Here is a 26,766-nt window from a genome sequence, read left to right as displayed (position 1 = left end):
CACGGCAGGATAATGCTCGCCCGCACATGGCAAAGGTTTCTCTAAGATTGTAACACTTCCTTGATCTGTCCAGTCGCCAGATCTATCGCTAATCGAGCATTAACAGTATCAGTTGGGGCACCAGATTTGACAACCTATAAGTGCACAGGATCTACAGGCCCATCTGCAACATCTGTTTATGTGCCACAGAATACCATATGGAAATCCATGTGTCGTCTAGTATCCAGGCTATAGGAAGATCATCACGGTACATCTATCATTACATTCACACATAGAAAGTTTCATTTGATTCCAACAACTCCTTCTTGGTGTGTGTTTTTTTGTCAAAGAGTGTATATAGGTTATGGATCGAGGCCATTATCTGATTTTAGAAATATCCCAATAAGAAGCGATACATAAAGCACAGAAGACTAGGAACACAGCATCAGCCTGAATTGTCCAGTCAACATTTATTGTATGCAGATTCCAGGAATGAACAACGTAAGAAATAATTTAATATTAAAATACAGCGCCCTCCGCAGTGCATGGATTAAATACAGCTTTACATTCAGTGTTACTATCACGTGGAAATTCCAGTAACACATATATGAATATCTGCTCACATAAAAAACTGTGAATGTGACCAGACGGAAAGAAAACCATTGTTTGCCATCACATTAGCTGCGAACAATACATTGTGCATAGCAAAAATATATTCTCACAATGGATTGACCTCACCGAGAACAGCATTAAAACTTCTTCAGAAAAAATACATTTGCTCAAAGACAGAAATATTGCCTGTGTATGTCGGGCAATAATTGTATATTAGCGGATATTGTGCTTCTACTTCATCAGAGAACTGGTGCTGACTTCTCCTGGCTGCAGAGACAGAACAAAGGGTACAATGGGTTAAATGGAGATAAATCTAGAATAGACGAGTAAATGACCCAAATAACTTCCCCTTGCAAATATTGCTAGGCCTTATAAGATTCAGCAATTGCTTAAAGGAGTATTTCTCTGCATATGCATTAATGCTAAAATGGTGGTGGGGATCTCACCACTTGGCCATAGGCTTTGAGCGCATGCGTGACTATCACACTATTAAAAATCCTTCTCCTATGGCCTTGAACCTAGGGGAAACCGGGGAAGGGTTTATTGTTTTGCCAGCTGGTTAGAGAGCCAATTTAGCATCAGATGTATATCCAGAGGATACTTCATAAATGCTTCAGACACTTTAGGATCTACACCCCACATAGAGACAGAGACACTGAGGCTGAGGGGACCAAAAAACCCGCTTCCCATTGAAATCAATGGGAGCTGGTCATTTCTTTTTTCCGCAAACGGTTTGTTCTCGCTCATGGAAAAAAGCAGCGACATGCTCTTTCTTCAGGCGGATTCAGCTGTGGACGTCCGCCTGAAAACACTCCCTCCCGACTAGGCCCATTAATTTGGTCCTAATCCGAAAAAGAGTGCCGTGAATGGATGCCGCTACAATACACCGGCATCCAGTCGCGGCTACCCGTTTTTTGGTCCGGAATCTGAGGCGGCCACTGCGTCAAATTCTGGACCAAAAAACCCCGTCTGAACTCAGCCTGAGATAGATAGCTTTGGTGTCTGAGCATCCACTTTCCTGGTGACAATGCAGACACCTTAAGCATTTGGTAAAGGTGTGGCAAAGAGAGGAAGCTGGACAGGTAGTGTCATACAAACAACCGCTTTAAGTAGAAGTCTCCTGGATGTGCCTATGCACCTTCCACAGCCATCCATCCATCCAAACTCCACCATGCAGATACATGCTCGGTTCAGCAGAGTGTGCACATCTTATGAATGGCAAGGATGTTCTTACCTTCATTAACAAAGAAGCTTGCCATATAAAAAGCCACTTGCACGGCTTCTGCAGTGTGTGATATATCTGAGGTTTTTCTCCATTCAAATGGATTTTTTTCAGGATGCCACTGGACTCCATATATAGGGTAATGGTATGCTGCAAAATCCAAGAGGGCAGAAGATACATTAATAGGATCACTAGGCACATGGACAGGTTTCTTCTTTCCAGTAGGAATCTTTTACATCAAAGTCTCCATACTACAGGCTCTGTGCATGCATGACATGTCTGGTTTTGTAAAGCCTTGTATTCCCCTAGAAGAACAATTCTGGAGCATCTTACTGTTATCTTCTGTGTTATGTGACCCCTCAGATATTCCTCCTTATTCCTGGGTTGTGTGCGATTAGACAGTGTCATAGGGTATTGTGGCACCTTCTCTACTGGTAACACCCAGTTGTCAATGTATTTTTACATTTCTAGTAGTAATAACAGAGGAGCGGGACAATGTCAAGTTCTAAGAAAAGAAGCTCCAGAATAGTCCTATTATTGTATATTTACGACAGGCCTGCGTATGTGAAAATGCCCCATAGGTACAACCATCACTTTGAAGAGTCTGTCAGTAGGAAAAATCGGTATCAAACTAATCACAGTACGTCGAAGGGAGGCTTCTACACTTTCCAAAGATTCCTTTGTTATTCTGCATTGCAACTCCAGATTCTGCTTATGCAAATTAGCTGAAAAGCAGCTTTAGGGGCCCCTAATTGCAGGCAAAGTGGCAGATGTCACTGAAGTAATGGGGAAGAGGGGGTGATGCAGGGAAGCAGTTAGGGGTGATTATCTAGAGCAGAGAGTGAAGCCCCAGCAGAAGGTGACATCATGGTGCGTGCCCAAGTGAATGCCCAACCAAAGGCCCCAGCAGTGACCCCAGGCATATGACATCAGCAGGAGAGCATGGACGCTGCAATGATTTTTTCACCTTCCCTGTGCCTTCACCTATTATACTCTGAAGAGATCACAGTGTAATGTGGTGGCCATGTTAGTCCGCACAAATCTCAAATTGTTCAATTTCCAAGTCACCAGATAATACCTTCAAATGTTGAGATGAATTCGAGAACACCATCCGAGTTGGTGGTAAGGACATCATAGAATTTTCTTAGCTTCTCATTTGCAGTAAAGTTCTTAAAAAAAAAACACACACAAAGAAAAAAACTGAAAATACATTTAGTACACAAGAATAAGAAGCTTCACGTGGGCAAAATGTATTGCCTGAGGAAACCAAACTTATGTGCGCTATTCAATGGAGAGCAAAAAATTCACAAGATAATCAGATCTGCATTAGTGTTATGTAAGAGTGGACAAGACCCCCCCCCCCCCCCATTACACATCTGTAACCCTTTACTAGTTATAAGGAGACAAATTCACCGTTCTCATTGGACTAATCTATGATGGAGCTAAGGTCAGTGCTCCTCACTTCAGTGGGCATGTGGAAATGCATCATGTTGTTTTCCGCAGCGTATTATTATTAGCATTTTACCTGAATACATACCTGCATAGAGAGGCTCCAGTCGTGGAAGTTTGCAGTTATAGGCTTGCTGGAGAGGGCTTTATACAATGGTTTTGGGATGTCCTGGAATAACTTGCTGTTTAATGCATCTAGAAAAGAAGTATTTTTAGTACATAAATGCAATTTCCTATGATTTGTCATCTAATTGTGTTATATGCAGACCTGTTAGGTCTTCTATCTAACCGTACCTATAAGTAGTATAGGACAGAGGAGAAGAGAAAACTCACTGTGCTCAACAAACTCACAGAGGCAGGACCAGATGTACTTATAAGCACAGTAGGTCTGTGCCTATAGGTGTGGATAGGGAAGGGTTAAATGGCAGATAATCGGCTACTTTCCAAACTTCAAAAAAATCTAGTAGTCCGAGATACACATGTATAGCCCCTCACCATTTATACAGGCCACGGCACCAGTCAGGGCAGTGGATGGAGGAACCCATATTCTAGAAATCAGTGCCAATACCAAAGGTGATAAGATTAGCCCTTTAATCGTAACATACTATAATTAAAGGGGATGTACAGTATCACTTTCAGTACTGTTTTTTACTATTAAAAATCCAGATAGAGTAATTTTTTTCCTCATACGTTTTTATTTTCTGTATATGATTACGGGGGCTGCCATCTTGCCCGAAATGCTGTTACCAGCATTTACTTATATGTCCTGTGGACCATAGGCAGCGGTAGTTTAATTGACTTATCAGAGGTTATTGTAGGGGAGGAGCAATGGATAAGTTGTGACCATCTCCTATTGTGAATGCTGGATCCTAGTGGCCTTATCTATCACTGTGATAAACATGAGATGACTGCTGTAAAGTAAACAGAGTAGCATCTGCATATTATCAGGCTAACGCTAGGTTCACACTAGCACCAGAGTCCGTTGTAAGCTTTCCGTCTTCTGCATGCAGAAGACGAAAAGCTGTCAGACTGGGTCCGGCCGTGAGCAGTGGTGAGCGTTTTATGCTCTCCGCCACGAAACAGGTTTTTTTAAAAAACTGGACACAGAGTACTGCATGTCCAACTCTGTATCAGATTTTTAAAAAAACGGTTTCGTGGCGGAGAGCATAAAACATTCACCGCCGCTCACAACCGGACATCTTTCAAACCCATTCAAATTAATGGGTTTGAAAAAGTCCTGCAGGTTTCTGTCTTCTGCTCAGTTTTGTGCAGGAAACGGAAACCTGCATGAATGGAGACTGGGCGCAGATGTGAACGAGCCCTTAGTGGACAGAGTGAAAACTGCAGGTGTCTTTAAATATAGAGAATGACATGGAAAAATAAAACCAACATCAAACGCCAAAATGAAAGAAAAAAAATAAATTAACCTAAAAAAAAAACCTCAACTCAAACAATAGGTCTTTTCTGATGCTATATTCCACTAAAGGGCTGTTTTGGGGCCCGTAAAACATAAACATTAATTTTGTGCCCTTGTCTAGATCCGAATAGGAATTCCCAGACAATGTTTACCAGGCCTCGCTTTGCACTACTATACATAGAACATATCCTCCTTGTCCCATTAGCTTCTGTGTGTGATGTTGGGGGGGGGGGGGGGAGAGAGCCTATAACTCCCTGGATCATCAACTATATCTTTAGTATGACACGTTCGTTTCAAGACCAAATGCGAATCTGAAGAGTTACCTCTGCAGATATTTCATACAATAGGTAAGACCCTGAGCGATATATTACATAACAGGTGTACACATTGTTTCTCATCATAACACCTATAAGCGTCTGTATGCACACCTTAGGGCAGCTTCACACCTGCGCCCGCTCTCTGCTTTGCAGGTTTCCATCTTCTGCCCGAGAAACTAGACAGGAGACAGAAACCCGGAAGTCAGTTTTCAAACCCATTCACTTGAATGGGTTTGCAAAGTGTCTGCCTGTAAGCGTCTTCTGCCTCTCCACGGCGAAACAGTTTTTAACTGGTTGCAAAGTCCTGCATGTCCGGTTAAAAAAAAAAAAAAAAAAAAAAAAAGATCTTGCCGCGGAAACTTTGCAAACCAATTCAAGTGAATGGGTTTGAAAACTGACTGCTGGGTTTCCATCTCCTGTCCAGTTTCTCGGGCAGAAGACGGAAACCTGCCGGATTGCCTAAACGGAGACCGGGCGCTGCTGTGAACCCGCCCTTACATACACAGCTCATACTACATGCTATACCTACTTTCTGTGAAGTTTAGAGGCAGTGAAATGTCCTCGGTTTTGGTCAGTGTTAGTAGTAGTTTTCCACTTGTCAGGACAGTCAGTTGCTCAAATCCTAAACAAGTTCCCCAGATAGGAAAGTAGTCTCCATTGTCATTAGCCTGAGAAAAGAAAAATAATAATATGTCTAGTAATGTTAATGCTAACAAATAAATGAATAAAAGTGAGGCTCCATTCACACCGCACTACTCGGGATTCCTTTTGGTTTATACTTATAGGCTAGAGGATAAATACCTGATCGGTGGGGGTCCGACTGCGGTGATTATCACAATCTTTAGAATGGGGGAGTCCTTTCCCCCTGCTGTGTATTTAGCTTGATCGCAGCCCGGCTGAATGTAGGCATGACTGCGGTGGGGTGACGGCGCTCATTCACTTCAATGGGAGCGCCAAAGTTAGGTAAAGTACAGCACTCCGCTGTGCTCAACTCTCCCATTTAAATAAGCCCCTATTCTTGGACCGATGTGGGGCTCAGCAGTCAGACCCTCGCCAATCAGGTATTTATCCTTTATCCATTTTTCATGGCATAACCCCTTTAAGGAAAACAGGTCAGCTCTCGGACACCTCAGTTTAAGGAAATAATTGTATTCTAAGTTATAAATTACAATTCTGAAGCGATTTTTTTTTTTTTTCCTGCGGCTAGATGAATACGACCATAGTGGTTTTTACCATCTGTAAAAAATACGTCTACATTGTATCAATGTGTCACCCGCAATCCTGTATCTGCAGAAGACTTGTATGATCCCTACACTTGCATCTGCGACTACAAATATGGACAAGAATAGGACCTGCTCCATAATCTGATCAGTAAGCGCTATGGACGTGTCTGGGGCCATAGAAATGAACAGGTCCATATATTATCCACAATTGGAGACAATATACGGAAAACAACTATGGTCCTGTTCATAGGGCTTAGATCTTTAACCTGTACTATTCCTCTGTTTAGAAATTTATGAATTATTTAAGAATTAGGTGTTATCAGTCGGTGGTGTCCCTACATGCGGTGACATTATGGTGAATAGTAATGGACAGTTGTCAATTTATTCATAAATTTCTAATAGGAATAACAGAGGAACAGAACTCTAAGTACAGAACAGTTATATGGAATATACTTATTTACTAAGACATGTCAGGAGGGCAAATGTGTCCAATTTAACCCACAATGTACCATGGCATTAATATTTTCGTTCACTGGACATTTATAAACCACATATATAGTCCTGGACCATTGTTTCACCTCTACCAAGCTTTATGCCTGGGGACTTGTATTAACATAAGACGTGTTCTCATGGCATCCACTAAGCACAGCTTTATCCAGACAGATTGTGACTCATGAGTCATCTTTCCAGGGAAAATATTTATTCATCTTTTCAGGGAACATGTTATTTACTGCTCCAAAGTCCAATAGTGTTATACCGTATACAGCCGCACAGAACACTTCACACTGAACATGAAATCCCAATTCCCTATGGACAGGGACACTACAGTGCATATTCTAAAAATCACAAAGTTCCCGTGTTGTGAACGTCTAAAGATTTTTCAGGACTTCTCGTGAAGTTTTCAGGAAGTTCAAACGGTAAAAACAGACCGTGCGCCAGCCCGATGTACTAGCCTGAGCAAAGCCAGTAAATCTGGACATTTTACCTGGCCCAACCGCAGCCCTTACACACGGCATTATTCTTCCAGAATTTGCAACATAAGTTCCAAATGGAATCTCTAATACAAATGTAAGAAAAACTCAAGATCCTCAACCAATATCTGATCTGACAAAAGGGAGTTTTTTTGGAACACCCACATACTTTTCTCCAATTAATATCAATGAAGTTTATACAATCATTGGGAGAATTTATGAATCGCTGTATTGTAGGTATTAAAAAGTGGCAATTTTATCTGCAAGCCTGAGTTATAGGTCACTGTTGTGGTGGGTTTTATTTCTCTTACGTGAGCAGGGGATAGCAGGTTCTCACATTCTCCTTTCCCATTGGCATGGGTAATGGCCGGTTGTCAATACAGACAGTGATTTATTTCAAAAAGTAATAGAGACATGGCAGAAATATTTAATCAATGAGAAACTACACCAAATAAAATTATATCGGCAATAAAAAATAAAATAAAAACAGACTTGCCGTAAGAGCTAAGTCATAGAATATCATGGCCACTCTTGCATATTCAGAATGTTGAAGGTCAACACCACCGCCAGGAAGAAGAAATCTGAAATATAGAAAAAAAAAAAAAATTACGGTAAATTAGTAAATTTAATATTTAGATCAGTACTTATTATACAGTATGCTACAAATGTACCGGGTCAGAAAGGAGCCGAGACGAGCAGTCTACTGTACTGCGGACTGACACACACATTGAAGAATCCGCAGAGTCTGCCTGAGCGCTATCGCCTCTAAAAACAGCTATTCAGAGCGTGTCAGACCCCCAATGATTTAAAGGGGATGTCCTATTCCAAAAATAGGCCAGCAGTATTGAAAGGGAGGATAACCCCTATAAGGAATACAGTATGATGTTGCCGAATGTTGTTGTTGAGTTAAATCCTTTAAAATACAAAGAACCTAATAATATTATATCTAAATCTCCAACCTATCAAACAAGATTGCTGGGTCGATTTAAGAGTTGGTACAGATTATTTATGCTGCTTTCTGTGCCGTTTCACAAACTTCCATGGTTAAGACATACCCATTAATGGAATTGAAGATCTTCACATATTCTTGGTCAGAAAGATTAATCCTGGAAAGGTAAAATGCATAGTCATTATATAAAAGTCATGGAATAACACGTCCAGCTATGTCTGTCACAAGATGAGCAGCTTTTCATAACATGATCTTGCAATCCTATGTAACAAGATGTCAATCTTATATGTATCTATGTGGCCACCCAGTGGTTGTGTTGTGAGTTGCAGCCTGTCCAGAGTTTGCTAGCATACCGAGATATCGTACACTAATGATTTCATGAGAAATTGGAGTCTTTAGCCAAAATTTGAGCTAAGGTAAGTCTGAACACATCTGTAGTTTTCACCTAGAAGCAGTTTCTCTTTATCGTACGCAATACAAAAATGAAGGCATCCAAATAAAGATTTTATTTTTTTTTTAATACGTTTGAGCTACTGCTTTTTCAGCTTCTCTAATGCAGACTTCTCTGTACATTGTACTATTGCCAGAGATACAGAGGACAGTTGTTTTACACGACAGGACCAGGAGATTACTCATGTCTGGGTCTATGATGTACTGCCCATATCGTGCTCCACACAACAGTCTGTATGCCATGCCATCTGTTTCGGAATTGAGATTAAGAGGTAAAGAAACATTAAAATTGTTCTAGAAATTTTGGGGCAATGTAAAGCAATCGATAGGTGGTGTAATATTAAGACAAAAGGGTCTGTAGATGGATCAGATATATCACAGCGTTACCACTAGGATAGGTTAGGTGCATCTTCAGAAAGTCTATTCATGCCTGACAATGGGTTCACACCAGCGTTCAGTCTCCGTACTCAGGTTTCCATCTTCTGCCGGCAGAAGACGGAAACCTGTCAGACCGTGAGCGTTTTATGCTCTCCGAGGCGATACCGTGTTTTTTAAAACCGGACACAATGTCCTGCATGTCCGACTTAAAAATCTGGTTTCGCCGCAGAGAGCATAAAATGCTCACCGGCGCTCACGGCTGGACACTTTTCAAACCCATTCACATGAATGGGTTTGAAAAATGCCTGTAGGTTTCCTTTTCCTGCCCAGTTTCGGGCAGGAAACCTGTATAAAAGAGACCCTGGGCGCAGATGTGAACGAGCCCTCCTGCTATCTCCTGTTCCTCTCACAGACAACCCCAATACGGACAGGACTATACACCAGCAAGCAGTCAATGAAGGGTACGGCAAGGGGCAGGGACAGGCTCATGAATACTGCAGACTCAAACCCATTGGGTACGCTCTATTTTCATATGAATTACATTTATTATTCGTTTCCCTTAAGTTTTCTTTAAGTTGCGCAGATTTTGATTTAATCTAGTTTACATTGGCATAGTTTACGTGGCTCATTTGCTTTCATTGGGTTCATGAATTGACACTTTTTAAAAGTTTGCAAAATCACTCGAAATTTGGAGTTTATAAAAAAATAACTCAGTCTGCACCAATTGACACATTATATTTTATTAACAATGGTAAAAAATGTACAAGTTTATGGCCACATGTGTCAGGTCCACTCTCTTGGTAGTGTCCCCGACAAATGCAAACACTGAAGAGGTTGAAGCTCTTACCTGATCGCCCATGGCAAAACCAAAAAACACCTGAAAACAGACGTTTCTCGTGACTTTTGGCTGTGATTTCTGGACTGCTGGCCCCGACTTTCAACCACTGCATTGCACTGCAATGTGGATGAACAACCAGCAATAATTGACATGCCGCCTGTTCACAACCCGCAGCACAAGACACTTTGCGCTAGCCTGACGCCAGTAAGCAATGTGTGACCTTGGCTTGAGACGAAAACTACTCCTTTATTGAAATATGAGGACATAGGAGTCCTCTGTGCTGCCTCTATATGAACAAACTTAACCCTAATACCACCAACAATCAACAGCAGAGGTAGGGCTAAGGGAATGTTGTACTTGGATCTCTCAGTCCGTCCTATAGACGTAAATGAAGTGATGGCCATTACCATTCAGCTTACAAAGGTCAGCCGTGAGCTCATGATCGCTAGGGGTCCCAGAGGTCAGACCTGTAGAGATTAGATCCTCCTGACCTATTGGTATATTATCTTGACAAGTCTAGTTATACTGTAAGATGCAGTGACCTTTAATGCATTGTAAGCTACGTCAGTATTACATTGCCATTATCCTTTAGTTATACATGTCATAAAGAACAGAGAGCTTTCTGCCTCTCAATAGTTTCAGGTTACCTTATAGGGATTACTCTTCCTCCAGCCGATTCGACAGTCTTCACGTAAGAGGCAGCAATATAGGAACGGCCTAGATTTTGCAGGTTTTCAAAGTGCGTCTCCTGTGCCAGAATACCTGCAAGTATAAATGAGAACTAGGGCATTAAGCTGCTAATATCAGTGTACCATCATACATCTGACAATTCATACTGCTGGTGGCCGCCACATAACAATATTCTCCCTGTATTACTATCCATGCAAGTCCATAAAAGATAATAACCAAAAATTGCCGATTGCAGCAACATCTGAATTACTAAAATAGAATAAAAGTTATCTCGTTTCTTTAAAGGGGTGTTGGCCAGATTTTCCCTTTTTGAACAGTGTGCAGGGAGAATAGGAGAAGGAAACCTAGAATTATAGTTATGTCTGATACTAGGAGTCCCTTCCCTTCCAGTGGCATACGTGCTGTAGTCAGTATAGTATGGGACAGTATGTTGCTGGGATGCAGGGACTCCTAGTATCATGGATATCTCTACTGCTCGGAGTCCCGCTCCCAGCAGACTGTTCAGGCTTGGAATTCCAGAACCTACACGGACAGAGTTTCTGCTGGACCTCCACTCATAATGAGAATGGTGGATGTGTACCCCACATTTGAAAGGAATGGAGAGTATACGTGTGCAATACAAACTATTCAAAGGCTATGGGACAGCCAGAGAGAAGCTGAGTACAGAGCTCTGCTATATCCAGCCATGAATCTAGTGCACCATGAAAGCTCAGTCACTGCTCCATTCAAATGGAAGGCTAAGTTCACACTGAGTTTTTCAGTCAGGGTTTTGGCAGAAATCCGCCTCCAAACCCTGAACCAAAAAACGCCTCACCATTCAAAGTATACAAAACGCTTCTGAGTCTTTTCCGCTAGTGTTTTTTTCCGCTAGCAGCAAAAAAGAAGCAAGATGAAGCCTGAGCGTTTTCCGGCTCACGGCTTTAATTCAAGACGGTTTTTCCTGCTCACGTTATTTGGTCAGAAACCTGAAGCGGAATCTGATCAGGAAATGCCAGGCGGTTTTTTAAAATATAATTCATGATCACATCCCAAGAGGAAACTCCTTGAAAAACGCCTCAAAAAACGCTTCAAATGGCAAAAAAAAAAAAAAAAAAAACGCCTCAGGCATTAACTATATGTATAGTTTATATTTGCTTTTTTTATTTGTTTTTTCACTGAATTATAGGAGCTTCACTGCTTCCAACTGATCATGGCTGTTTCCAAAAAGAAAAAACGTCATAAGGATGCAGACGGGTTGCAGACTCAAACTTCTAAGCCTCGGGCACCTGACTGCGCATGCGCGAGAAAATGGCCACTTACAATACTGTGTAAGCGGCCATCTTCATGTGGCCGGAAAGGCATGCGCAGTCGGCTCTGCCCAAGGCCTAGAAGTTTGAACCCAGCGCCGGAAGAGGACGTGAAGACAGGCCGTTCCAGACCAAGATGGAGGCGGCGCTGGAGATTTCTCTCGCAGCATTGGGTCCCGCCCCCAGTGCTGCAAGAGAGCTCATTTGCATACATACAAAAACCAGGATTTTTTACTGAACGGCGGCCTGGGGAAGACATCTAAAGGTAGGAGAAGAAAAAGCCTTTCTTTAGGCTATTCCGATGTGGTAGGCAGAAAAAAAATAGCATTTTAATGATAGAATCCCTTTAAATACATACACTTCGCACTATGCATAAAGGGAATGTGTCTCCACAAAATGACCTAATTCTTAATCAAGTTTTATGTTAAACAGACTTTTACTGAGTTTTTGGAGAGGTTTTTTTTTTTTTTTTTTTTTAAAGTCTGTTATCTAGGTTTTTTTAAAAAAATTCCTAAAAATTCAGCAGTTCTGACTCAGCCAAATAATATGCTTACACTGCTTATTTTCTATAAGAGAATTTGCAGCAGCCATAGTTCACCTCCAGGAGACAGAAAAATCACAAACTACTTTAGGCTTAGTGGCAAGAGTCAGAATTGCAACATTTTTAGGATTTTTCTTTTTAAATAAAGATAACATTTAAGGTTAAAAAATCACCAAAAATTCTTTCAAAGTTCTGTTTTACATAAAGAATGATTTAAAGACTTGGTCATTTCTTAGCAAGACTTTCCCCTTAACATTAAGGCTATTTGTATAAGGTGATAGTGGATAAGGTTGTACGTCACGCAGGGCTGAGCCATTTACACGGATGAATAATGACTAGTCTAACAATTCTCGCTACTTTGTTCTAACGCTCTATCTGCAGCTATGCACGCCAAACTCTATAATTCATGGAAAAACAAACACGTCTCTGCAGAGCCAACATACAATTACAGCAAGTGATTTATAGGTATTCATTCACATTGTACTGGTTAGAATGCTGCAGAGTCTGGGAATCTTGGATTAGTAGGCAAAGTAAGGATCCCTAGTGAGACCCCGGCATGTATATTGATAAAGCTTATAGCCAAGCTGTCAGGCGATTTACGCCGGCCAATCTGAGAGCAGGAGATGACCAATGGAGAGAAGCTGAGCTCTGTGATATATAGAGTTATATGATAGAGGAGAGAAGCTGAGCTCTGTGATATATAGGATTATATAATAGAGGAGAGAAGCTGAGCTCTGTGATATATAGGGTTATATGATAGAGGAGAGAAGCTGAGCTCTGTCTCATATAGGTGTATATGATAGAGGAGAGAAGCTGAGCTCTGTGATATATAGGGTTATATGATAGAGGAGAGAAGCTGAGCTCTGTCTTATATAGGATTATATGATAGAGGGAGAGAAGCTGAGCTCTGTCTCATATAGGTGTATATGATAGAGGAGAGAAGCTGAGCTCTGTGATATATAGGCCTATATGATAGAGGGAGAGAAGCTGAGCTCTGTGATATATAGGGTTATATGATAGAGGAGAGAAGCTGAGCTCTGTGATATATAGAGTTATATGATAGAGGAGAGAAGCTGAGCTCTGTGATATATAGGGTTATATGATAGAGGAGAGAAGCTGAGCTCTGTGATATATAGAGTTATATGATAGAGGAGAGAAGCTGAGCTCTGTGATATATAGGATTATATGATAGAGGAGAGAAGCTGAGCTCTGTGATATATAGGGTTATATGATAGAGGAGAGAAGCTGAGCTCTGTGATATATAGGCTTATATGATAGAGGGAGAGAAGCTGAGCTCTGTGATATATAGGGTTGTATGATAGAGGAGAGAAGCTGAGCTCTGTGATATATAGAGTTATATGATAGAGGAGAGAAGCTGAGCTCTGTGATATATAGGATTATATAATAGAGGAGAGAAGCTGAGCTCTGTGATATATAGGCTTATATGATAGAGGGAGAGAAGCTGAGCTCTGTGATATATAGGGTTATATGATAGAGGAGAGAAGCTGAACTCTGTGATATATAGGGTTATATGATAGAGGGAGAGAAGCTGAGCTCTGTGATATATAGGGTTATATGAAAGAGGGAGAGAAGCTGAGCTCTGTGATATATAGGGTTATATGATAGAGGAGAGAAGCTGAGCTCTGTGATATATAGGGTTATATGATAGAGGGAGAGAAGCTGAGCTCTGTGATATATAGGGTTATATGAAAGAGGGAGAGAAGCTGAGCTCTGTGATATATAGGGTTATATGATAGAGGGAGAGAAGCTGAGCTCTGTCTTATATAGGTGTATATGATTATTGGAAAGAAGCTGAGCTCTGTGATATATAGGGTTATATGACAGAGGAAGAGAAACTAGACAGAACTCCTAAGGCCCCGTTCACACAGGGAGCGGATTGGCGCCTGCTATGACTGTAGCGGCTTCCCCCTCTGGAGTAGGCTCAAATGAACGGGCTTAGCCTGCAGTGCTGCCGCGAGGCGGACACCGGGGCTGAATTAGCCGCAGAGTCCGCCTGAAGAAAGGGCAGCACTGTCGGCTTTCTAGTGGTATATAAAGCCGTATGTTCTTCAAGTGATGAAAGGTCCTCTTTAACTTGGTTCTCAAAGACTAGGTGTTGAGTGACTATCCTGTCTGGATTACAACTGATCTGTGGAGGTGCTCGGTGTAGACCTCCACTGACTTTATATTGATGACCTATTCTTTAAAAAAAAAAAAAAAAAAAAAAGCTATCGTCTCCGGTCCGCCATTCGGTGAAAAATCCGTTTTTTGTTGGTATGCAAATGAGTGCCTCCAGTGCTGCGAGAGAACTCTCTCCAACGACGCCTCCATCTTCTTCTTCTGGCCGGGGTCAGACTTTTGCGCCTGCGCAGTCGGCTCTAATCGGGACGCGAGCATGCGCAGTACGCTCATTTATTTCTATGGAGAACAGGAGCATACTGCGCATGTGCCCGTAAGCAGCCTCCAAAAAATGGCCGCTGGCTGGCCTGTGCACTCGGCTCTTGCCTGCGTCCCGATGGCAGAGCCAACTGCGCAGGCACACAAGTCTGACCCCAGTCGGAAGAATAGTATTCTCTCGCTGCATTGGGGACGCCCCAGTGCTGTTTAAGCACTGGGGCCCACCCCCAGTGCTGCGAGAGGACTCATTTGCATACCGACAAAAACTGGATTTTTCACCAAACGGCGGGCCGGAGATGACTTATAAAGGTAGGAGACAAATAGCCTTTCTTAAGGCTATTCCGACTTGTCAACTAGAAAAAAAAAAAAAAAAAAAAGTATTTAAATGGTGGAATCCCTTTAAAAAAAAACAAACAAAAACGCAACTAAATCTGCAACAAAAAAAGCTGCATTTCTGCAAAGTGGGGCCTTAGCCTTACATGGCATTTTTCCACATCTGTGTGAATGAGGCCTAAGTGATCAATTACTATTACCATTTCCCCAAACAAAATAAATTTCAATGGGTTGCCTGTGCTATACCCAAAAGTAAGAGGTGCTCCTTGTTACTACACCTCATTCTGGGCAAGAAATATGGATCCTAAACAGGTTAGAGATACCAGTATTACTACAGAATTTCCAAACCATAAGAAGTGTTCTAAACTGGACAACCCCTTTAACTACTTACCCGCTACTATGACTATAAAGTTGGCCATACCCATTAGATTTTAGACAGCTATAATGCATATGATTGATCCCACCAACAACAAGTATACTGCCTGATCAAGTAATAAAAAAAAAATCTAGTAAGAAAGTGCAAATTGACGGATGACTGTGCAAATACACCAAAGCGTGAAAAATACACTTATTTTGGGCAGCCTGTCGGTCAACATTTTCCAACATGGCTGATCTGTTTGTTTTTTTTAAGACAAAAGGCTACGAGCAGTCATCGTCCACGGTTGTTTGTGATTTTTCTTTTCTTTTGACTGTCACCCAAAACGGCTAAAATTGGCCATTGTGGCTGATGAAATTCTAAGAATTACGAGCAGCCTTTGTCATGAAGATGAATCCTGAAATATGAATTTCTTCCAAGACCGGTTTCACTTGTTTTCTCCTTTATGAGTCAAGCTTGTTTTTCTCTGGTAGAGCTGGAACTTCTAGAACAGAGGTCAGCAACCTCAGGCACTGGCGCTGGAGTCGGCAGCCAAGGCACATCTACCTGGCACAGGACTCTCTCGCCGCAGGTGGCAATCCCTCTCTAATCGAGGGTGATGGGAACATGGGGGACAACCTTATTAAGACTCAGGGTCCTCCTGAAAAAAAAAAAAAGGATTCCTTGGGGCACCCCTACAAATAATTTTTTACCAAAAAACCTCCTAAGGACGCAGATAACAAAAGCATAGGGTCATCCTTCTCAATCCTCTAGAATGTCGAGGCCCCCTGTTGGTAATCACCAATGTAGGAGGGCGAAACCCATAAAATTATTACATGGCACAATGAGTACTTCATCTTTGATTTTGACTAAAAATCTTGCTGACCCCTGTTCTAGAAGAACTTCTCCATGAACCCTCTCACTCCCGGGGCCAGATAATTTGCTACTTGACATACACAAACAAATCTTGTGTTGTGTAACACAAGTGTTCTAGTTGTTTATAACCAGTGTAATAGACAGAACATTACTGTGACCATCAGATTTGGGTTGCAAGCTACCAAGTTCCTTGCCTGTTGCTGGTCAGATTTGTGTACAGCACAACAGGAGACTGATCCTTTCCTTTACACAAGTACCCTAGTGCAGGGTTTACACCACTGTTCAGAGCAGTAAGAACAGTCCACATTTTCCATCCCATCTATAATTCAGCTGAACTGAGGATTATCAAGTTATTTATGGGTAAACATGCGGAGAGAAAAGTGATGCGTGCAGTACTGCTCTCCGCATGATTCTGCAGACACCGAGCAGAAACCACATGGACCCCATTATAGTCTATGGGGTCCATGTGGTTTCTTAGCTAACCGCTTATTAACGCTTTAGGTATTCCATTTGGACTCCCAGAATGCAGATGTGAACTGGGCCTTACTACTAATAAAACCGTAACGGAAAAAATAAATATTGGTACAAAGGTATTTAAAAATAAATAAAAGTATATAACTATATATACACACACACTATATATGTGTAAGTCATATACTCACATTATAATATATATATTTTATATATACACACACAGTATATATATATTATATATATACACACACACACCATTCACATACACTATATAACACACACTATATATGTATATACTCACTCACATACACTATATAATACACACTATATACGTATATACTCACATACACATACTATATAATACACACTATATACATACATACACACCATATAATATACAGTACAGTATAGTACGTGTGTGTATACATCTATCTACAAGCCAGGATCCACCTGTGACATGACCCAAACCCCCAGCAGCCACCAGGACTGAGCTCTCACCTATGACCGGCCTGTTGTTGTTGGGGGTCTGGGGGCTGTGTAGGGAGGACCCCCATGTCCTACTGGAGACTAGCAGCAGCAGAGCAGCCAGCAGCCCCGCAGCTGTGCCCATGGTGGTCGCCGTGCACCTGAAGAACCTCTCCTTCCTCACCAGCGGCCGGCACTGCCTACAGGGGAGGGGGCAGCAGCTGTACGGAGGCTGGCACACAACAACCAGGCTGCGGCATCCCCTGCTCCTCCTCCCCAAGTCACAGCCAAAAAGCCCGCATTGCATCAGCGCTCGTATCCCTGTCAGGAAGGAGGAAGAGACATGGAGGATGGGACAGCCACTTCCTCCTTGTGAGGGTCACGCAGATACTATAACCACCCACCGCCATGACATAAGCCCACCCACTGCTGCAGGCTCTCATCCTCTGCCTGATACCACCCCTCACATAAGCAGCCCCCTCCCATATCCTGCCATACATTGATATAAGTCACCTCTCCTTACACCACCATGTCACTGTGTCTCCCACCATTGTATAATGCCAGTCCTCCAAGTAGCTGAACTATTTGTGGAGAGTTTCTGCCATATTAGGTGGAAATGTTATTATTAGTATAGTTTAGGGGAATATGTTATGGGAGGTCCCTGATATTACTGCCACAGATGGCCCCGTAAGGCCTTATTCACACAGATAGAAAGAAAAATAGATGTCACAAGCTCAACATGCCCTTTATTGCTCCCTGTGTAGTATAAAGTCCTCTGTACAATATAACACCCCCTTTACTGGCCCCCACGCAGTATAACACCCCCTTTACTGACTCCAATATAGTATAAGGGCGAGTTCACACCTGTGCCCGGTCTCCGCTTTGTGGGTTTCCATCTTCTGCCCGAGAAGCTGGACAGGAGATAGAAACCCGGCAGTCACTGTCCGCCCGTGAGCGTCTTCTGGTCTCCGTGGCGAAATTGTTTTTTTGTTTTTTTTTAACCAGACACAAAGTCCTGCATGTCCGACTTTGTGTCCGATTAAATAAAAAGGGGCTTCGCCGGACAGAAGACGCTCACGGTCGGATACTTTGCAAACCCATTCAAACTAAAGGGTTTGAAAACTGACTGCCAGTTTCCGTCTCCTTTCCAGTTTCTCAGGCAGAAGACGGAAACCTGCAAAGCGGAGACCGGGCACAGGTGTGAACCCGCCCTAACATGCCCTTTTTTCCCCCGGTGTTATGAGCAACATTTGGTGCACCTCCCAGGAACTTTGCTAATATCACCTTACAGTTTAAGGTCCTGGAAGGTCCATTTTATTGTTAGGTCTGCAGTGTTGTGCAGAAAGAACAAATAGACATAGGTACAGGTTCCAGACATGGGTGCAGGTTCCAGACATGGGTTCAGGTTCCAGACATGGGTGCAGGTTCCAGACATAGATGCAGGTTCCAGATATAGGTGCAGGTTCCAGACATAGGTTCAGGTTCCAGACATGGGTGCAGGTTCCAGACATAGGTGCAGGTTCCAGACATGGGTGCAGGTTCCAGACATGGGTGCAGGTTCCAGGAACTTTGCTAATATCACCTTACAGTTTAAGGTCCTGGAAGGTCCATTTTATTGTTAGGTTTGCGATGTTGTGCAGAAAGAACAAATAGACATGGGTACAGGTTCCAGACATAGGTGCAGGTTCCAGACATGGGTGCAGGTTTCAGATATGGGTGCAGGTTCCGGACATAAGGGCAGGTTCCAAACATGGGTGCAGGTTCCAGACATGGGTGCAGGTTCCAGACATAGGTGCAGGTTCCAGACATGGGTGCAGGTTCCAGACATAGGTGCAGGTTCCAGACATGGGTGCAGGTTCCAGACATGGGTGCAGGTTCCAGGAACTTTGCTAATATCACCTTACAGTTTAAGGTCCTGGAAGGTCCATTTTATTGTTAGGTTTGCGATGTTGTGCAGAAAGAACAAATAGACATGGGTACAGGTTCCAGACATAGGTGCAGGTTCCAGACATGGGTGCAGGTTTCAGATATGGGTGCAGGTTCCGGACATAAGGGCAGGTTCCAAACATGGGTGCAGGTTCCAGACAAAGGTGCAGGTTCCAGACATAGGTGCAGGTTCCAGACATGGGTGCAGGTTCAAGACATGGGTGCAGGTTCCAGACATGGGTGCAGGTTCCAAACATGGGTGCAGGTTCCAGGAAACAAAGCAGTTATGGGTCCGAAGGTAGCAGGAGCCTGTTTGGGACAGGAACAACCCAGCATTTAGAGTGCTGTCCCGGGTAGTGGGCCGAGGCTGCCCTGACTCCAACTCATCTGCGTCCTCCAGGTGTAGATGAGATGAAGCCACTGCTCCATGCTTCGGCCTCTGTTTCAGTTCCCAGTGGCTTGTTAGCAATAGGTGTGATGTAGTGACATTACTTACATCGCATCTGCTGCTCCCTGACGGTTCCAGGACAGAGCAGAGTCAGAAGAGAACAGGTATGAAACCTTTGCACTGGGCCCAACAATGTATTAAAACAGCCCTGTGTTCATCACATCATTTTGGGGGGGTTTTATGCAGACTTTTATGGATTTCCCATACTGGAATCAGCATGAAAACATACTTGTCTTTGCCTCCTGTTAATTTTAGAGGGAAACTGTGTGACATGCAGGGGGAAGAGGAACGTAAAGGGGTTGTCCAGTTTCAGCAAATAAACGGAAACGACTGATGACGCAGTGGTGCTCCTAAAACAGGGATAACGCCTCTGGTGCTCCATAAAGAATAATTTGCATATCAAGAAAACCAGGTTAATTAAAAAATGGCGGCAAGAATCAATGAATGAAAGGTATCCCTAGAATAGCCTTTCTAAAGGCTATGCAAAGATATGCTTATTTAAAAAAATGTTCTGGCCAATGATAGACTCCCTTTAATTTAACCCTTAAGTACTATCACGGTGTCTATCATAATGATATGTGTATGATAGTGGTGTATGATAGACACCATAATACTTAAAGGGGTTGTCCCATCACAAGGATCCTATCTATACTGCTTGTTAATGTGGATGTAAGACTTTTCCTAAATACATTGCTTCAGCAAAACTGCTTTGTTTGTCCACTATCTTACTTTATTCAATTCATTGTTGACACAGCCCTGACTTATCTGCTCAAAAGTCAAGTGATGTATCTGCTGCTCTCAGGGGGGGAGGGAGGAGGAGCTAAGTGCAGGGAGCGAGCCTGTGTATCTAACTATTCCTGTGTCTACACCATGTGACCTGGCTTCCTGCTATCAGATAGGGGAGAGGAGCTGCTTTCATTTCTTCTGTTCTCCCAGTTATCAGGCTAGCTAATTCAGTTGTGTTCATTATGGCAGAGACAGGCAGTCTCTGTATGTAACACAGAATGGAGTTGCTGCTGCCTGTACTTCATAGTCCAATATGGGTGGGCGGAGCTACACGTACATTTGGGGGTGGAGCTAAACGGCAGATTGCATGTGAAACCCCGCCCACCAAATGATACAAGAAACCAGGAAGAAAGAAGATTTTACAGCAGTAAAGACTGATGAGTATGTGAGGTGGGAATACCCCTTTAACTCTTTCTAAGGGATGAAGTGGACATTTAGTGTGGAAAGGCCCTGGTAAAGTTCATTTTATCTTACTTTCTAATTGTATTAATGTCAGACTGTCATGTAAGTGCTAAGAGACATTGTGGTGCTCAACCCCTTTAACCTGGTGCTGACATACAGTATATAGGTTAGTTCCTGGGCTCGATCAAGGCGCAGGGAGTACACAGACAAAACTATTAAACTGGAAAAGTCACTTTTACTTAAACACGTCTCCTGCAAGAGATGTAGCATTGAAACTGGAGCAGCAGTCATGTAGGATCACAAGATTTAATGCCTTTGGGTAAGTTCACACAGAGGAAAATGGAGCGCAATCTGGCACGTATACACGTGCCGGCAGATGACGCGCTCAAAAGGCTCCCATTCGTTTCAAAGGGAGTTCGGATCGTATACGACGCGTTATTTTGCGGCCGCAAAATAGCGCCGCGTATACGATCCTGGCTCCCATTGAAATCAATGCAAGCGTATACAGCGCTCAAAATCTCACACGGCGTATACGTGCCACATCACGCGGCACGTTACTCCGTGTGAACTCCCCCTTTAAGTCACGGGCTGATGTCATTTAAAACTATATTACTTTATTACTGGTTCATTAAAGAGGACCTTTCATGGATTTGGGCACAGGTAGTTCTATATACTGCTGGAAAGCCGACAGTGCGCTGAATTCAGCTTTCCCGATCTGTGCCCCGGGTAAAGAGCTATCGTTGCCGTTACAATAGCTGTTTACAGTCAGAAGGGCATTTCTGACAGTCTGTCAGGAACGTCCTTCTGCACAGCAGCGCCTATAGTGCTGTACAGTGCGATAGGCGCTGCTGTGCAGAAGGACGTTCCTGACAGACTGTCAGAAATGCCCTTCTGACTGTAAAGAGCTATTGTAACGGCACCGATAGCTCTTTACCCGGGAAACAGATCGGGAAAGTCGACAGTGCGCTGAGTTCAGCGCACTGTCGGCTTTCCAGCAGTATATAGAACTGCCTCTGCCCAAATCCATGAAAGGTCCTCTTTAAAAGGGCTATAACAAAGAAAAAGGATAGAGGATAAATTGCTCATCGGGGGACCACCCAGTGAGACCCTACAAGGTTGTGTTACTCCCATTTATAATGTAGCAGTGAACCCCAAATTTATGCCTTATCCATTTATTTCAATGAGCATGCTGGAGCTGTACTTCAGCTATTTCTGAAGCTCCCATTGAATTGAATCGGATAGGGATATATTTATCTGGATGACAATGTTATTAGTTTTTGTATAAAATCACCTGTACTTCCTGAATACATTCCTGGTTTCTGTAAGGCTGAGGCTCCACATTGAAGAAACAACTTTTTTTTGTTGCAGATTGCAGGAGTGGATTGAGCAGAAGGTAGCAGTATAAGAACTTCCTAAATATTTCCCATTCCTTCTGTAGCCATTCTTGGCTTTGGCTAAAAAAAAAACCACAACAAAATCTGCAGCAAAAAAAGCTGGGTTTACGAAATTTAGGGTCTTATCCTAAATGGGTTATCCAACTTCCAAAAATTATATGTAGATACTAAATACTCACTGTTCCCTTGTTTAACCTTTTCTTGGTTTTATTTGATTTGCCACATTATCTACATTCAGTGAATCAGTGAACAAACTATATTTCCCATGAATCATCTGTTTGCTCTCTTTCTCTGTGTGCTCCTCCCTTCTCCACTTTCCCCTGAGAAATCACAGGTAATAAATCACTCTCACATCCAAGGTCACATGATGATGTGATGTTTCATGTGCTGTCTGAAATGCTCACAGGGATGGGTAGTGCGTGTAAAAATAAAACGTCACTCTGAGATCATTGACCTGAAAATAAAGCAGATACTGTGCTGAATGTAAACAGCATATATGGGACATATAGAGGCTCCTTTATTGGTCACGCCAGTAGCAGTATTAGGTCCCACTCTTTCTCCCTGCTTGGGGTGCACTGTTGTGACGTCATGTTAGCCTGTGGCCTACAAGCTCTACCAGAAGCAGAACCGGGTTGGCAGTGCCACTTCTCCCAGGTTCTGCCAATCCAGTTTTAAAGGGATTCTATCATTGGCTCTAGTGATTTTAAACCAAGCATATATTTGCATAGCCTTTAGAAAGGCTATTCCAGACATACCTTTTGTTTGTTAATCGTCCCAGCCATTTTTGAATCAGCCTGCTTTTACGGATATACTAATTAGCCTCCACGGTGCATTCTGTAAGTTCACTGAGCACTGTGGGCTATGTGTGAACAGGAGGAGGTGAGAGCAGGGAAGACTGATGAGAAATTTGAACATGGGCAGTATTTGGTCCACGGGCCAGATTTTGGTTATGTCTGTCTCAGTGGGAAACAGTTGTGTGTTTTGATGCAAGAATAGGGCATGTGTACTAATTATATTTAATATTAAAACGAGACAGTTTGATAATATGCATTGGATAATAAATTTGGTACATCAGATTGTCTAGCCTAACTTTATGCCACCTATTTGTTGGCTTAAATTGCACAAAAAAACCACATCAGAAGTTTAGCACATATTTGATACACACTGTCACTTGTTAAGTCCCGCCTTTTTAATTTGAACACCACCCCTTTATTGCTAAGCCCCACCTTCTTGTGGGATGAGACACAAAAATAGTTTTATATTAAGGCCAAAAACTGTGGAAACACACTGATAAAAATGCTACATTTTAGGCCTCATTTACAGAACTTCTATCTTCTGTGTGTTAGCTGAGTTTTTCACGGATATCACACTACCTCTTTCATTTCCATGGCCATGGCCACTGTGTATTTTCATTGTTCCAAGATCAGTGTTTCGCTATGTGGGGCCTTAGCCTCAAACAATTGAAAAATGGGGTTTCATTTATCTACATCAGTATTTTGGCAAAATTTATAGGATAACTGAATACTGGCGCAATTTAACCACTTCCGGACTGCCCATAGACTATAAACGTCCAGAAGGTGGCTGCTTTGTTCTGACAGGAGGAATCAGTACGTCCAATGAACGTCGCCATGATGGGGCCGCCCTCTGACCCAGCTGTCACGTGATCCGCCAGGCTCAGTGTCTTACAAGAGCTGCTGGGTCTTACAGGACCCAGATCAGCTCTGCAAGCTGTGTATACTAATGTGCAGGAAGCTGTATTCCTCCTGCAACTGGGGCTAAATGTACCAGCCTCAGGTGCAGGGGAAATCAGTCTCCCTAACACAGAAAGAAGTGATCAGATGTCCCTAAAGGTCTCTGATGACCTTATGGGGACACAATCTGAAAAAAAATGAAAAAATTTAATAAAAAAGTTTTTAAAATATGTAAATAAAAATAATACGCCAATAAACACCGTTATTGAAGGTTATAGCCCCACCCCCAACGACACCATACAAAATAAAAATCACCATAATGGAGAGGAAAAACTATTTTATAAAGTTTTACAGTGGCACTTTGTGTTATTGAATTTAAAAAAAAAAAGTGAAAACCAGACAGTTTCCCTCCTATTTTGTTCATATTTTCCTGGATATAAAAAAAATTAAAACACATTCAAAAATAAAAACAACGGAAAAATAAGGCCCAATGTGTCCCCGAATAAAGACACAAAAATTAGTTGAATGAGACGTATGGGGAAAATGTTACAGCCCTCTAAACTACACATACAAAATAAACCTAAAATGTGACTGGTCCTGGACCACAAATTGGCCCGGTACTGAAGTGGTTAAACCAATACAGGACTTTCAAAATGTATCTAATTATGATGTCATAACATTCTGCGATGTAATAATTCTAGATTATTTTAGAATGTCTAGTGATTTTTTAACATTCTATGATGTCACAAAGCCCTGTGTTGTAATAATGCTGTATGATGTGATAAAGTTTTGTGATGTCGTGTTCTGATGTCATAGGGTTCTCTGAGGTCATAATGCTTTGAGATGTCATAATGTCCTATGTGTCGCAATGTTATGTGACTACACAAGCTTTGTTTGTAGTCTTTAACCATGGAAACTCACAGATCTATAGAGGAACTGTACGCACAAAGAGGAGATGACATTTCTTTTTATGATTATTTGCAAAGTTGCTTTATGTTTTATTTACGAAACATATAATAAAATATAGCAACGACAGACAATTTTACCCCTTACAACAAGGTCATCAGTATTTCTTTTCTACAGTGTTAGGCTTTGTTCACATTTGCTTCCATTTCTAAATGAAGCCACACTCTGCACTCTCCAAGCGCTCAATGGAAATGTGACCAGAGTCTAACATCTATTTTTCCCAGAAATTTTTTATTATTATCACAGCATTAAAACCTTAATTTTTCAATTATATAAAATACAGTATTTAGCATAAAAAATAAAGGCACAAAGGTACAAATAGAGGTACAAACAAACAGCAAATTTGCGATCTGCTATAAGATTTATATGCTAGCTTGCGTCTATGAGTAAACCTTACAGCGGAGGGCCCCAACCTTATGTACCTTGGGGAAGCCACATTCAATGAAAATTAACCATGGAGAATATATCTGTATATTGGTATTATAATATCCAAATTAGAAATGTCTTCAATATTGTCAGGCTGAGTGTTGTATTGGAAATAATCTATATGGGGATAACTGGCGGCTCCTATCACAAGCCACACAGATGTTGGGTATGAACCACATTTGACCCCCAAGCTACTGGTTGGGTACCGCTGAGCTCCATTGTGCTCTGCCATTATTAGGAATGATATTTTTCTATGCATAGATTTACTTGTCCTATCAGTGAATACTGTGCACCTTGTTTTGTGTCCGTAGAACGGTATAGCTTTTATAGTATAGCTTTTGTGTCTGAAACCATTGTAAACTGAAATACTGTGTGCTTTGTTAAAGAGGTATTTCTATCTCAAGAACAGGAGTCACCATAAGCACCTGCACATAAGCACCTGCACTTATCTACTTATCTCAAGAAGGAGGATCCTCAACCTCCTTCTTAAAGAGGACCTTTCATCAAATCGGGCACATGCAGTTCTATATACTGCTGGAAAGCTGACAGTGCGCTGAATTCAGCGCATTGTCGGCTTTCCCGATCCGTGCCCGGTGTAAAGCGCTATTGGTCCCGGGACCGTAGCGCTTTAGTGTCAGAAGGGCGTTGGTGACAGTCTGTCAGGAGTGTCCTTCTGCCTCGCGGCGCCTATCGCGCTGTACTATGGAGCAGGGAGGAACGCCCCCTCCCCTCCTGATAATACTCGTCTATGGACGAGCTGTGTGAGCAGAGGGAGGGGGCGTTCCTCCCCGCTCCACAGCACAGCGCGATAGGCGCCGTGAGGCAGAAGGACGTTCCTGGCTAACTGTCAGAAACGCCCTTCTGACACTAAAGCGCTACAGTCCCGGGACCGATAGCGCTTTACACCGGGCACGGATCGGGAAAGCCGACAGTGCGCTGAATTCAGCGCACTGTCAGCTTTCCAGCAGTATATAGAACTGCATGTGCCCAATTTGATGAAAGGTCCTCTTTAAGGCCACTATAAGGCCATGGCCTCCATGTAATGTAACAGTAAGTGTAAAGGTGGACTCCCATTCCTCAGATAGGTTAGGGTCCCTGTAGGACGTTCAAGTCCAAGATGGAAATACCCCATAATGCAGAAACATGGGGTGTTGTTTGTATGGTGGATCAGGGCAGCATCACAAACAAACGTCCACAAGGTATATGGAAACCACGTAAATTTGTTACAGCTGCAGATCTCCCGATCCTTTGAAATCTCAGCGATCACATTAGTGCAACGCGCAATTCCTATCTTACATAGTTCTATATTATCATGTGCAAATTCAAAGCCTACAGATGTATTGAATCGTAGTCCGCCATGGCACATAGGCAGATGGTGATCACCAGCTTAGGCCATATGGACAGAAGTCCATAAACAATTCTCTAATAGAAAATTAGTATGTTATATCATACAAACAAAGACCAAAATAGGCCATGTCCTTAAACGGATATTCCCACTACCATAA

The 26,766-nt window shown here is 42.5% G+C and overlaps 1 protein-coding gene across 1 annotated transcript; it reads right to left on the bottom strand.

Moving 5' to 3' along the window:
- Positions 1-430: 430 nt before the first annotated feature.
- On the bottom strand, positions 431-17,612 carry GGH (gamma-glutamyl hydrolase). The gene is made up of 9 exons (XM_075270451.1): positions 17,256-17,612; positions 10,453-10,567; positions 8,246-8,296; positions 7,687-7,771; positions 5,526-5,664; positions 3,351-3,457; positions 2,892-2,982; positions 1,826-1,963; positions 431-858 (listed from the first exon to the last, which is right to left on the bottom strand). Exons 1-9 carry the CDS (start codon positions 17,527-17,529, stop codon positions 740-742), a joined length of 1,119 nt encoding a protein of 372 aa, XP_075126552.1. The 5' UTR covers positions 17,530-17,612; the 3' UTR covers positions 431-739.
- Positions 17,613-26,766: the final 9,154 nt, after the last annotated feature.

This window comes from Leptodactylus fuscus, chromosome 4 (assembly GCF_031893055.1).
Source record: "Leptodactylus fuscus isolate aLepFus1 chromosome 4, aLepFus1.hap2, whole genome shotgun sequence".
NCBI classification, from domain to species: Eukaryota; Metazoa; Chordata; class Amphibia; order Anura; family Leptodactylidae; genus Leptodactylus; species Leptodactylus fuscus.
The sequence above is the reverse complement of the archived record's forward strand: the minus strand, read 5'-3'. Positions and strand labels throughout refer to the sequence as shown.